The 14,663-nt window shown below is 42.3% G+C and overlaps 1 protein-coding gene across 1 annotated transcript; it reads right to left on the minus strand.

Annotated features, from left to right (window-relative positions):
• Nucleotides 1–7,947: 7,947 nt before the first annotated feature.
• Nucleotides 7,948–14,580, minus strand: LOC106901534 (solute carrier family 35 member E3). The gene is made up of 4 exons (XM_014964351.1): nucleotides 14,435–14,580; nucleotides 11,950–12,108; nucleotides 10,944–11,026; nucleotides 7,948–10,489 (listed from the first exon to the last, which is right to left on the minus strand). The coding sequence occupies exons 1-4, from the start codon at nucleotides 14,480–14,482 to the stop codon at nucleotides 10,303–10,305; spliced, it is 477 nt and encodes a 158-aa protein (XP_014819837.1). The 5' UTR covers nucleotides 14,483–14,580; the 3' UTR covers nucleotides 7,948–10,302.
• Nucleotides 14,581–14,663: the final 83 nt, after the last annotated feature.

Here is a 14,663-nt window from a genome sequence, read left to right on the forward strand (position 1 = left end):
AGCAGGATATTTACATTTATTTGCTGCTAGTATGTCAGCTCGTTTTATCATGCAGTCAGAGGAGCACATGAGACATCACAAGGAAAGCAGCAGGAACACACAGCTGGAAGGAAAGAAGTGGAGATGGAAATAGGGAAATAACCCCTTCTGAAGGCAGGGAGTCATTTAGTAGTCTTTGCCTTATCATCTAACCACACCCTGAATGTCCTGCCATTACCTGTGGTATCAGTCACCTGGATTGATAAACCCCTGCTTAATCTCCTGTGATAGAACTGGCTCCAAATTCCTGAAAGTTTCCCTTGGGTGTTACTTAGGGAGATGTAAAGAGTACATGGCTAATTACGCTAGCCAGCTTTTCCTGTGTTGCAAGGGAGCTGAAAGCCTTCTTTGCAAAATGAGATTGTACCAATGAAGACACTTCTGGTGGGAATTTGCAGGCTGTTCCCTTTTATAGCCCACTTGCTCTGTACTTCGAGCTGAACCTGTTCTACTCTTTGAAAGCTTCTTTGGAAATTTACATCTTGACATCTGTAGAGATCATGTTTCAGCTGTGTATTTTGCATTCCCCTTGTGCACATATTAAGGGAATTTCCTTTGTGATAGCAAATACACACATTTTACTGTGGCAACTCCTTTTCTTTTTGATAAAAGGCTGAGAAGTGAGACCCTCTTTCATCTTGTGGCTGATCTTTCCATCGCTTTCAAAGCTTCACCCCCCAGAGAGTTCCAAAATCACGATGTGACATTCCCTTGCCTGCTGTCAGGCATGATTTGCTGTTGTTGTTACAGCTTTGATCAAGCAGCTCCAGCAAATAAAGTTGTTCCAGCTCAAGACATCACTTCGCTGTTGAATACACTTGGCAGAAGTTACTGCCCTTGCAACACACTAAGCCGGAGGCATCACTGCCCACATCAGGCGGGGTTCCGTTCACAGCCTGGCTTGTTAAACTGTTACTCGGATGATCCTGTACAAGGAAGACCATGGCATGGGCACACATTCCCCTTTGCTACACAGATGGGAAAGGACACTCGTCTCTGGAAGAGGAGAAGCTGCGAGTAGCTGGGGAGTGGTCCTGTCTCACAGCACTATCAGCAGGCATGCACGGAACAAGAGTCCTTTTGGTCCCTGCAGCCATACGAATATTTTATGCAAGACCAAAAGGATGACTGCAGTTAAAGTAAGGAAACTTTATGGTTTTATCTACATTTTATACACCCATATCAGCTTTCAATTTTTACTAGGCTTTGGTTCCAGTTTTCAGTGCAAGCAATGCCTCTTTAGAGCCCAGCGTCTCTGGCAGCTTCTGCTACAACCCAATCCTGTCAAGCCACTGCAGAAACGTCTTTACAGAAGTTTGTTTCCTTTCAGTCATTCCTAGCCCCAAAATGTTAAATCATGTTAGTCTATAAGGATGTCACATCCTAAAATATTTTCTTTAGATATCTTTATATGCATTGATTTAGATTGATTTTTAAAAGGAAACTCCGGAGATGAGGGGACTGCTTATCTTACTTTCACACTCAATGAGAACACTGAGAATATTTAACTACAAGATATTTAAATCCAGGCTTGCTTAGGGAGAAGTAACTGATTAGAAAATTAACCAGCCTTTAAAAATAATATTCCAATGATTTCCGTGACACTCTGTGAATTATTACAGGCTCACAAATGAGTAAAGCTGTCTTCATGGAAGCAGAAACAGCTGATGTAGCACAGACTGATTCAGCTAAACAGAGCACTCTGAAAAACAGGACCAACACACAAACCTTCCAAGGATCTTCCCTTTGTATAGGGGACAAGGAGAATAAACTTGCCAGTCCATGGAAGGCTGCAGAGGCAGGCAAGGAGTCACTGAGGTGTAGAGGCAGCCAGTCTCCCAAAGACTTCAAGACCACTTATAGGCACATACATAAACACATTGTGGAGTGCTTGAGAAACTCTTTGAGAGCTTCTGGCTGAGAGGCTGGTAGCTGTACATGAAAACAGGGTTTTCTCACTGTTTTGTTTATGTGTAAAACCTTCCCCTTCAAAACCTGCCTTCTGAGGCAGGGCATGAGGACACTACTGGAACAGGTTGCCCAGAGAAGTTGTGGATGCCCCATCCCTGGAAGTGTTCAAGGCCAGGCTGGATGGGGCTTTGAGCAACCTGGTCTGGTGGGAGGTGTCCCTGCCCATGGCAGGGGGGTTGGAACTTTATGGTCTTTAAGGCCCCTTCCAACTCAAACCATTCTATGATTACACCTGGACTACTGAAAGAGGCGCTGCCCATCCTGCCCCGCTTCCCTCAGTCCTGTTTCTAACCATGTGTTCTCACTCTTCTCCCTTGTCCCAGCACTGACACGTGCCTGCCCTGCACAACGGGCATCAACTTGCCCTCCACACCAGTCGTGGCTACTCAGCCTAGCAGAGGGGCGGGTGGATCTCCCAGCTCAGACAGATCAAGGGGCAGAAGCAACTACCCAAGCTGTGTTCATGGGGAGAAGCAGGACATGTGCCTTTAAGCAGTAACACGCCATTCCACTGACTCTGCCACCTCATGAAAGGTGTGCTGACAGCATGTCTTTCACTATATCTGCTAGTTTCCCAAAGTTTCTAATTTTCAAACTACCTGTATTTTAATTTCTGTCTTCAGCATCCAGGATGAGGTTTGAATGACACCCAAGTACAGCTGGTTCTGTAATCTTGCACCTAGTTCTATGAAAACAACTTGCTGTGGGTGCTGGGGATCCCCAGCTCAGTGCCATCCTGCCATGTGTCCATCCACTCTGCTGTTAGCTAGACCTCATTGAGACTGTAGGTTTAGGGGTATAGAATTAAGGTTTACATGTCCACCTTAATAAAGCCAAAGCTATCCATGAATCAAAATAGCCTTTATGGGAAAGTTTTGCTTGGGCTTTGTTTGGGAAACAAATTCACTACATCATTCTCCCTCCTTTTTTCTACCTGTAGATCAGCCTTATGCAAACTGCTCCTGAAGAAAAGCTGAAGAAGTGGGTCTCTGGGGAATGATTCCAGGAAAAAAACCCACATTGGTACATTGTTCATGCTGATCAGAAAAATCATCTTGCCACTCAGGTATTTTCAGAAATGTATCATAATCCCCCGAAGGACATATGACCATCACTGTTGGTTTCTCCTCTCAACCAGGTTAACAAGTAGGATACCAGTTTTTGACTAAACACCACAAGAAATGCATTTAACAAGTAAACCACTTTGGATTCCAGAAGACCTTTACCTTGCCTTTCCACTCCTTGGAAAGAAGCACTTTATTTCACACCAGTTGACGCTGTATAATACCAGCGGCTTTTTTCTGTTCAGCTCAGAGACAGAAACCTGAGTGGAATCACCACATGCACATGTAGATGTAATTTATCTACAATTTCTCTTAGTTAAAAGATCTTAATCAAAGTTTTTTAATATGCAAGTCCAGTATATTCTAAAGCAAAACCTATTCAGCCACTGCAGTTAGGTAAACAACAGAAAATAAGTGCACAAATGGTTTATTTTCCCCCAAAGGGTAAAGAGGATCAAAAACATTACGGACAGAGTAAGGAAGCAGAAGAAGGAGTCAGTTTCTTTGCTAAAAAGCAGACAATGTAGTCGGAGACCAAAAAAAATGTCAAACCTGTCAACTATGCAGCTTCATTTCTGGAAACGCTGAACATGTGCCACTCTCCATTAAGTACAATTGAAAGGGAGGAAGTTCACGCTGACAAATCTGGTCCTGCTATTCAGATGCCTAATGGTGGAGCTCAGCATCTAAACTTAGACCTTATATTTAAAAACCTGCCTAGATGTATATGTGCTGTACACTCCTCTCAGTTGTTTCTTAATCCACTAACTTTTTTTTTAAATTTTTTTTTTTTTCAATCACAGCCACCTCTGCTCTGTGGTCCCAGTAGCCACGATTACTCCCTGTGCTTTGCCTGATCAGAGCACAACTCCTTTAAACAAATTTGCCTCAGCCTCTGCTTTGTAAGAAAGTAAAAAAAATACAACTGTCTTCTCTGCCAAAGTCATAAAAAATTACATTCTTATGCTGTGCTTCAACCAGAGATCTCCTCCCTGCACTTCCTGGATGTGACACAGCCGTCTACAGTCCTAAAAATAATCCTGCTCTCTTCTGACACACTGCTACCCCACATGTGCATCCTGCATGTGGCGCTGGACTTCTTGGAACCCCTTAAATATAACCACGCGCCTTCAAATAAAAGACTTATATTCATATTGCCGTGAAGCCACTAGCAAATCAGAATGTATCTTTGCAATGCTAATCTTCAAGCAACCTTTGGCTCATCCCCACTACTTGCTTCTAAATACATAATTTACCTTTGTTACATTTTGTTTAATCTGCACATGTCTGTTCCTGCCTTTCCATTAAAAAGGCAGCATATTGTGCCTATTAGGTACCAGCTACTGCAGCTGGGAAGGCACATGCAACTCCTGAGCTGGCAAATCACCTCTTAATTCAGGTTAACCTGACTCATCCTGTATCTTAAGCAATTTTTTTTTTTTCTGGATTGGAAGGCAGTCAAGGGTCTCTAGGTAAAAAAAAGCCACTGGGTAAAGTCAATACATTTATGCGAGCAGTGAATACAATTTCTGTTTCAATTTCAGAATTCCCTAAAATATGGCATAATTATACTTTATACAGAAAGGGCAGACTGAAACAGGAAAGGGAGCTTTCTTATGCACCTCCTGAAGGGAAATGACAAAGACTAAAATTTGAAAGGACTAGTAACTGCCTTGCAACTAAAACAGTGAAAAGGGATCACATTTCCCCTTTCTTTAGTTCTTGTTGTTCTACAAATTGTAACTGTGACCCTTTGAGAAGCGTTGGGGTTCTTATAGCAGGACTGACTGGGCACTGCAGTAACCCAAAGCCATGCATGGGGTACGTTCCACTGCCCAAGGTCCATTACCCAAGGTCCATTAGACCTTTCAGCTGCTGGAGGAGGACAGGAGCACACTCCAGGTCAGTGAGATGAAAGCAGCAGCAGTAACTCCAGCAAGACAAGCTCTGTAGGGAGAGGTAATATGTTTTCATTGGACCAACCGATACAGCTGAAAAAAAACAGACTGGCTTTTAAGAACACAACCCCTCCTTCACTAAACCCAGCATCGGTGGGCAAAGGGGAGGTGGAACAATAGCTCCCTTCTCTCAGGAAGCTGAACCATTGCCGTGGGATGAGCCTGGCAAAGATTTTGCACAGTCTGAATCCAACTTTTTTTTTTTTTTTCATGGCATTTATATTTTCATTATTTATATTACTTAAAGCTTGTGTAAACTAAATTTGCCAACTACTGCGGCACAGCAAGAATTCATACAACTCAGCTCTTGCATTCTTTGCAACACCTGCCTGGAGATAAACCCCCGCCTCTCCCTGCTGCTCAGCAGCATCAGCTTTTTGGTAAGATGTCTACGTGTCTTAGAATAGGATTTCTCATTACCCAAGATTATATCAGCTCCTTCTGATAGTTTTTCACTTCGTGTTCTTAACCTTCTGTGGCTGACATCCCAGTCATCTTTGCAGCAACTGAGCTGTCAAATGGAAGGCTGAGACTGCGATGAGAGAACGTACCAGCAGGAAGAGACTGAATTTGCATGGAGCAGAAAGCTGGGGCTTTTGGGCATCTACCTGTTTACAACAGTAGAGAAACAAACAGAAAGAGCTGCATCTTTACAGTTACAAGAGTAACATTCTTGTGCCACACCAAACATATCTTCACTATAGATCCAGTCTACCTTTCCTTTATTCAACAGTCCTTTCTTTTTTTTCCTTTCTCATTAAACAGGGAAGTTGGGTTGTGAATGGCTAATGTAAAATTTTAAGAGGAAAAAACCCACAACACAAGCAAACACCTGCAAGTCTGCAATCCAAACTCTATTTTTTAAAAATCCAGGTAAGATACCAACTACATAACCGGCAGCAAAACAGCATCTTGGGAGAAAAATCTCATTATGAAAGGTGATTTGAGGGACACTAAGGCTGCTCTCTGAACTCCCTTAAACTGCAAACCCCACGTTTTTTGTTATAAGCAAGACGACAAAAAGCTCTCTCATCTATCAGTGAGATATATTTTTCCCTTCCTAAGCACGTTAGTGAATTTCAGGCTATTTCTAAACCACTACTAAATACATTCACAGCACGCACACTGTTTAGTAGCACAGTATTGCTGAAGAGCAAGCCCCTCCTCAGCAGCCCAACTGAATAAATACATATGCCAATTATGAAATCCATCGTTACCTTTTGATAGATTTTGCAGAAGATGTGACAAACTAGACATGGGCTAGACATTAGCCGTACTCCAAAATGTTATAAAGCACTCTTCTGAAGTTCCTATTATGCAAGACATTATAAAAATGAGTTTTTTATCTTAATACTACACCAGCATTGACTACCACTAATATTTTGGAAAAAGTTTAATAAAAACTACAGGTAGCCCAAACAAGGCTTTAACGTTGCTTTAGCCCTGGGCCATCACTGGGCATTCATTTCACGATATGAGATGGAGAGAGGGTACATTCCTGCTGAATTGCAGCTCTGTCTTGAAGGTAGACTTCCTGCAAGACAAACCTCCTTTTCATATATGTAACAGCAGCAAAATGCTCTCCTTCAGCCTCCAGTCTGAGAGAGTGGCTGCTCACCCATCAACAGGAAAACTCCTCCGGCACAGAGCCCCCAGAGCCTGTGAGAACTTAGCAAATTGTACAAAACCAGATACAAAATCTGTCAAACATTGGCGAGGTACCAAAGTTAAAGGTAACACAAAGCTTTGAACTGAGTATATATAAGCAAAGGCGTACTTCTTTGGGGAAAATGAGAAAAACTCGTGGATATTGTTCTAAAATCTTTGCAGGGACAAGGCTAGCAAAGATAACTTACCACCAGTCACTTGTATTTTAATCGGAGCCATCTGGATCTGCTCTAACTTTTAAATGCCGCCCTGCTAGCTACGCTAGCTTTTCCACTGGAACTACATGAATGTTAGCTTTTTAAAGTAACAAATGCTAATACAAGCAGCAAAGTGCTTGATGGCAGAAAAGGACCGAGGTCCATCTTGTTACCATGGTTTACTTATATGGAGACTATGAAGTACAATGAAAAGCTGAAAGCAAACACCGGGGTTTGTACAGTACAACTCCAATTGTGATGACACCTACAGGGTGATGGCTACATATTGTTAGAAGTGGAAAGTCTCAGATTACTCTTTTGGGAAAGCCAAACCTGAATGAAATACAAATAATTAGCAGGAAAACATATTTAAGTGATAGAGTAAAAACTAGAATAAGCAAATTTCCCACCAGGTAAGTATCAGTAATTTTTATTAAACTCTACTCTTACCTCCAGATTTAAAAGTTTGGCTAAGGAAGTTATCACAGCGCTTCCAGTAAAACCATCTAAACTGGAAGTTTACCATTCCCTCCTTTGGTTGTTTTAGAATTTCCTGAAGAAAGACACAGTCCACCTAACGTATAAATCGACGTATACTTGCCTGTGAAGGAAGGAGCTGGCTGGTGCCAGTTACCCTAGCCTAGCAGCATAACAGCTAACTTCATTTTGCTCCTGCCTGCCCTCCTCCCCACTACCACTGGGAAAGCATCCAGACTTCTCTGCTAGGGAGCGAAGGAAAGAACTCGCAGAGACTGGAGCATTCAGGAAGGACTCAGGTGGGGGAAAGAAGTGGTGAAGAAAAGCCCACAGGTGGCTTGTCAGTGGGCAAGCGTGTGCATAGGGGGACATGCGGGTCCCCGTCTTTGCCCAGGGGAGGGGAGGTGGCAGCCTCCCTCATTTGTGTCATGAGTTCAGCCCCAAAAGACGCAAACTCCTAGCAATAGTTATATAGACAGAAATTCAAGTAGCACCCTTTTGCCTTACACACACCTAGACCCCTAGTGTAAGCAATTTCAGCAGAAGATGAAAAAAAGACAGGAGCAACTGTTCTCCCCTGCACAAAGCAGGGATCAGTCAAGTGATTAAAAATTTATTCCCACCCTACACATGGTATCCAAAGAAACAATACATACAAATATCTATTTATCCCATGATTACACAAGCCTCCTGGGTTTAATATTTTGAACCAGATGACAAAGTTCAAGATACTTTATTTGTTAGATACAACAAGTAAATATCAAAGAGAGCTCTTGAACGTATGAAAAAAATCGTGTCACTGAAGTGACCTCCACGACTTACACATTCCAGCAACAGACTGTATTTATAATGTATTGTTTTAATGATTGTTAACTTTCTCTTGCAGATCTGCTCCTCTCCTTAAAGAGTCTTTTGTATTTTCAGAGACGGTTGTTTTGTTCATTCTACCACTTTTATTTACATCAGTCTCATCCCAAATTTTGGTGTCACACAGGCTTCAAATTCAGTTGTTGCTTTCTAACTGTAAGAGCCTTTACAGTCTACCTACATTTTAGAAGAAATTGTGCACAGCACAAATTGACACAAATGGCTTTCTCAGTGTACGTACTGAAGGGTATGCATCCAGAGATTTGTCCTATCTGAACACATCTTCCAGTAGTCCAGGCTGAATTTTAAAACTAATTATAGATTTATAAAAACGTATACAAAAAATTTTCCTTGCACCAGTACAATGTCTAAGACACGGTTGGTAAAGATGTGAAATTATTCAGGTATCTGTAACTCTGAAATAATATAGAGTATTATGGTGTAAACTTGGGTCACACAGAGAAAGAACTTTTTTTTTAAAATCAAGAACTCTGTAACAGAATAAATAATTTACAAGCTTGACAAGATCTGCATTGTTTCTTACACAAAGACTTCTAACCTCTATTGTAAAAAAAGCCTAGAGGAACTAAGTATCATTTCTGTCGGTGGCTGTAAAACATAAATACCTTTTTTTGTTCCAATAATTCCCCTCTTTAAATCTGCTAGAGGTAGATGAAGATAAAACAAACCCCGAAATGTAAGGATTAAGATACTGCAAATAAATTCTAACCCTGCAAATCTAGCGAACATATGTTCTCACCAGATTTACTGAAAGCGGTTATTTTTTCTTTCTTTTTTTAAACAGAACAGCACCCAACTTCTTACTTCCACGTTGTCAAAATCAGCGCTCGATACTGGCATGAAATAATTTTCAAAGTGTTCCCGAATTAGAGCAGAAGCAGGTCCCTCCTCACGCTCTTCAGTCACTTTGATGAGGTTTCCAGGGCCTGTCTCTGCCGAGGAACTGCTGCTGCCCGGCACTGCCCAGGCAGCCCCTGCGCCTCCCCCCGAAACAAGAGGGGACAAACCTGCAGCTCCCACCGAAAGGAACTCTCAGGGAAAGGTGTGGGAGTGAGGGAGGTAGGGGCTGGAGGCAGGGAGAGAGAACTGGGAAACCTTAACATCCATTACAGATGGTGACCTTTCTGAAGATTTCGCCGAGAATATTTTTAGCATGGGCGTCTGCACGCACGGGCTGCAAAATATTTGGCTATTACCACAAAATTGGAGATTTTATTAGGTTCAGGAGTATGTACAAGATCTCATGTAAAGCCTTGGTTTCGGCATAGAGAAAATTATAAAGCAGTAATAGAATTTTCTAAAACATGAATGACTTCTCACGTTTTTCTTTTGGTCCATCAGGACATTAACAATTAACTGTTTAGATCTGATTTCCTACTTTCCTATAGCTTGGCCTGTGGCTTCAAGTTTTCCAATGTCTCCCCTAGTCTCTCTCCACCTGTAATTTTATCTACTTTGTTCAGCCAAAAACCTATCAATGTGTTGAAGCCTAACATACGTAAGAAACCGTACAAGAAATAGGATTGAGCTCAGCAGCCCTTTTAAAACCACTGAGCAAAGTACGTTGCCTCTTCATCGTTCACCAGACAAAAAGGAGGAAGCATCATCACACACCAGAACATCTGCATAAGAGTGCTTCCAAGTTTCTTCACAACAGTAATACTGGCATGATCACAAAGACAAGATTCCTTTTCTTTCTTTCTCTCTCTCTCTGTATTATAAATGTAGCCATCATGATCTCATTTGGTATGCAAAAAATATAATTACTTCAGTACAATTTCCACAGCAATTTGAAGTGAGCCTTTTTCTCTTTTAAGTTACCATTTAAATTTAATGAAAATGATAGGACAGATTGCGATGGCAAACCCCAGCATTTTACATAATTCAGTTCGTTCGGTTTAGTTACAGAATAACGATCCTGGCGGTTAAACTAAACCCACAGATCTAAATAAACGAGGCAATTTCGTGCATTCTAGAATCAATGCATTTTTAAATACGTGTTTTCCTTCACAATATTACTAACCTCCAGAACCCTTTGCTTTACGGACGCTGAACCAATTTACTCTTATTGCTCTCCTGCTCGCTAAGCTTGAAGTGGGTGTAAGCCAAAATGCCCAGCAACGTGCACAGAATCCCAAGGCCTTGATTAACAGACAGTGGATCCTTAAACAAGAGGCACCCTCCCAGGAGGGTGATGCAGAACTTGAAATGTCCGAACATGTTATACCTAGACATCTGTTAAGGGTAATAGCAAATATTGGTATCGCCTGTAAACAGAAACAACTTGGGAACTTCATTAATTACATCCAAAGCATGCAACAGTACATCACATTGACTTCAACTCATGCAACTTTCCTGCAGTTAAAGACCCACGATAAAGACTCTCCACCTAGAGACCCATCGTACACTACAAACCAACTGGCAGGCCAACGCTTCCTCCAAGTACGGGCAAATATTTTTTATAGGTATAAAGGTCACACCAATAAGTTAACTGCCATCATCTCTACAAACCCCGAACAGAGAAACAATATGCGCTAAAACAAGAACGTGCTTTTCCAGCTTCATCATTTAAGATAAAGCAGGCAGGTTACCAAACAGCTTTCCCACAGTAAATCAGCCCGAATGAATGTTAAGGTAATTCACCTGGAAACAGGAGAAACAACTAATGTTACAAAGGATACGTGACAGGTGACGTATTTCCAATGATCCAGTAAATGGACAAGTTTACCATAAAGGCTATTATTCCAGACAGTAGTACCATTATCTGTGGATTAATGGACAGAGTCAGTAATCTGACGTGATTCTGGCCATTTGGAGATACATTTCAGGTTATTTAGTTTCCTTTACTTTCAAATGCAAAATATCAGGCAAGAAAAACATAAGGAGAACAAAAATAGAAACAGCTTCAAATCAGTACAGACATTGGTGAAGTGTATAAGTAGCTCAGGCTATGATGTCCATAAATATATACTGATGTAACCACAAGCCTTTTCTCTCAGTGAACATTTAAGAGTGATTTGGAAAATCAGGCTACTCATACACATAGAGATTGCAATCTTTACCTTTGAGAGAAAGTCTTATTTATGGTCACAACAAAAACTATTTTGGAAAAATATCCCATTTTATTATTATGAATACTTGCTGTCCCATTCATAAACTCCAGTGCTACAAGAAATGACCCTGAACAGCAGCGGTGTGAATATGCCACTGGCTCTTTTTTGGACAGAAGGATAGAGAGAGAAATTACAGCCTTCTTGGTGAAAATAAACCAGCAATTCTGAAGAGCCACCAATACTGGCATCCCTCCGCAGAAGAGGAGTTAAGAGTGTCGAAAGTGAGCATGCTTATCTCTTTTCTGAGTGGACAGTAAGAGCTGGAACCAGGGCACTTACATATTTTTTTAATTTAATACACTAGGGGAAGCTTCTGGATTTTGTCAAATTTTCCTGTTGTTCAGATGCCCTCTAAACAGAAACAAGAATAAGGAGGTAAATCACTTGACAGACAAGACTCCACTGAGAGGAAGCAGGGGAGGCACAAACAGGTTGCTTTGAATTTTGCACATGCCCATCTCGTCACAGTAAAAAACCGGACAAAAATCTGTTTCACCAAGAAACAGATTTTACGATCAAATCTAACTTCATCAATGATGATTATTTATTTAAATAAAGTCAATAAAAGCCTTACCACAGCAGAAAGCGTCCAGGGCCCAAATATTCCTCCTTCTCCAAAGACTGGCTCAAAGAAGGGTATGATGAACAGCAACATAGCTGAGGACATTGGTGCCTGATAGTACAGCAACTGCATAGAGTTTACCTGCAACTCATGCTGCTTTGCTCCTACCCACTAAAACCAAAAGAGAAAGGTGTTAAATGTGAGGGGAAAAAAAAAACAGAAATGGAAAATTTGAGCAAAAGTAAACTGGCTACATATACAAAGGTAGTCTGATGTGGACAATACCACATAAAAAAAATTGTTGAGCATGACCTTCTACCTTTGCCCAACTGGAGGCCTGTATGTTTGTCTCTTGCAAGCACACAAGCCGTGTGAGCAGAAAATCACACGCAGGGGCAATGAAAAGCCCCTGAGTGCCTAAACCTTCCTTTTCCTATAGCTTGGGGGGAAAGTATTATATATATAATTTTAATATATTCTATATATTGGGGATGTTGGTGGATGAAAAGCTGGACATGAGCTGGCAATGTGCGCTGGCAGCCCAGAAAGCCAACTGCATCCCGGGCTGCATCAAAAGAAGTGTGGGCAGCAGGTGAAGGGAGGTGATTCCCTCTGCTCTGGTGAGACTCCACCTGGAATGCTGCCTCCAGCTCTGGAGCCCTCAGCACAGGAAGGACATGGAGCTGTTGGAGTGGGGTCAGAGGAAGGCAACAAAGATGACCAGAGGGCTGAAGCACCTCACCTATGAGGACAGGCTGAGTGAGTTGTGGTTGCTGAGCCTGGAGAAGTCACTGGGGAGACCTTATAGAAGCCTTCCAGTACCTGAAGGGAGCCTACAGGAGAGATGGGGAGGGACTCTTTATCAGGCAGTGTAGTGACAGGACAAGGGATAATGGTTTTAAACCAAAAGAGGGTTGATTTCTATCAGATATCAGGGAGAAATTTTTCATTGTGAGGGTGGTGAGACACTGGAACAGGTTACCCAGGCAATAGGTGGATGCCCCATCCCTGCTGGATGGGGCTTTGAGCAGCCTGGTCTAGTGGGAGGTGTCCCTGCCCCTGGCAGGGGGGTTGGAACTCGATGATCTTTAAGGTCCCTTCCAACTCAAACCATTCTGTGATTCTATTACACTTGAGGAAGAGCAAAAGAGTAACAGAGCTGGGAAGAAAATGCCAACTCCCTTTTATTCTCAAGACAAATTCCAGATCCTGTTTATGACGGCGCTGAGCACCTTTGCCTAAGCAGAGAGCTGCTTCTGCTCCTTTTCTTCTCATTTTCCTTCAAACACAAGCTAACAAAATCAGTGAATGTTTAGCTTTCTTTCGCCAGTTTATTCCAATTTACTGAATTTCACTTCAATACTGACTATGATCGACTATAACTTGCATTTTCAATGCAGCATACTTTAAGAGACAACATTAGTTATCTACAGTTATCAAGAGAGATGTTATGAGCAAAAAGATGCATCTTTCTGTTGTAGAAAATGACATTTACTTTAATAATTCATAAACCACATGAAGTGGTAATATGGATTCCAGCATATAAACTTGCTAAGTTGTTTTTTTTTTTTTCCTTTTAATTACAGATTAATTTCGCTGGGATGCTGTCATTTCTCCAGTACACACACCATCACTTAAAAGTTATTTTAGCATCTCCCTCCTCCTCCTGCCCCAAAACAGAAAAAGAGACCATTATTTATCACCTGGCACACTACGGGTCAAAGAGCGTCGCTTATTTTGGAGGCACGGTACATCCCTTACAATGAAATTCATGTTTAAATTGACCATGACTATAATATCAACATGACAGGGGACTCTTAATTTGGGAGGCTTCTTACAGTCATGGATGATAATGATCTGATTGTGAGCTGTTAGTACAATGTTATTAGCCAAAAGCACTAAGGTAGCTCTTGGACATACCTATTTTTTCAATCATAATCAGCCAGACAGGTTCGATCGCATATATACACACAGAGACAATATTATTAATTATACATGTTAATGCACCCTCTACACCTTAGATTGTGTATAGCCGAAATTGAAGGAGGATACTGATAAGACATATGTAGCCCAAGGATAAACCATGGGATTAACTGAAGGACCGGAAAATGCCCTTTCTAGGGAAAGGCTCAAACGCAAGGCACTTGCTTCAGCAAGGAGAAAAAATCTGTGCTCTCTAGAAAAAACAGAGTTTCACCGACAGAACGACCTTCACCCCTTGAAAAGATGCTCAGCAGCACGTTAGAGACGACACCCTGATTTTTTTTTGAGCAGCAAGGACGGTCAATTCCTTCAACACTACAGCGAGGGTGTGTGTGTAGGACTATCACGATTCGGGGTTTGTTTAAAACTAATTAAGGGAGCACAGAAGGTTTCCTGAGAGGAAAGGCGCTACCCAAAGGGTGATCTAACCGGAGGCACCAAAGCAGCTTGAAGACCACCACCACAAGGCTCTCCCCCCCTTTTCCCCCCCTCACCCCGCCGCACCATTACCCACCACTTGGTAGAGGGAGGTCACCAGGACGCCCAAAGTGGCGAAGGCCATCCCCAGGAGGTTGAACTTCACGTCGTAGTAGGAGTTGAGGAAGACGCCCAGCGTGATGGGGACCTGTGGAGAGGTGGTGGACGGAGGTGAAGCCGGGGGGGAAGGTTGGGCCGGGCCGCTCCCCTCAGGCGTCGCCTCAGGCCGGGCGGGCGGAGGGAGACGGGGGGCGCGGGGATCCCCC

This window comes from Calidris pugnax, unplaced genomic scaffold, assembly GCF_001431845.1.
Source record: "Calidris pugnax isolate Ruff unplaced genomic scaffold, ASM143184v1 scaffold44, whole genome shotgun sequence".
In the NCBI taxonomy this organism is placed as follows: domain Eukaryota; kingdom Metazoa; phylum Chordata; class Aves; order Charadriiformes; family Scolopacidae; genus Calidris; species Calidris pugnax.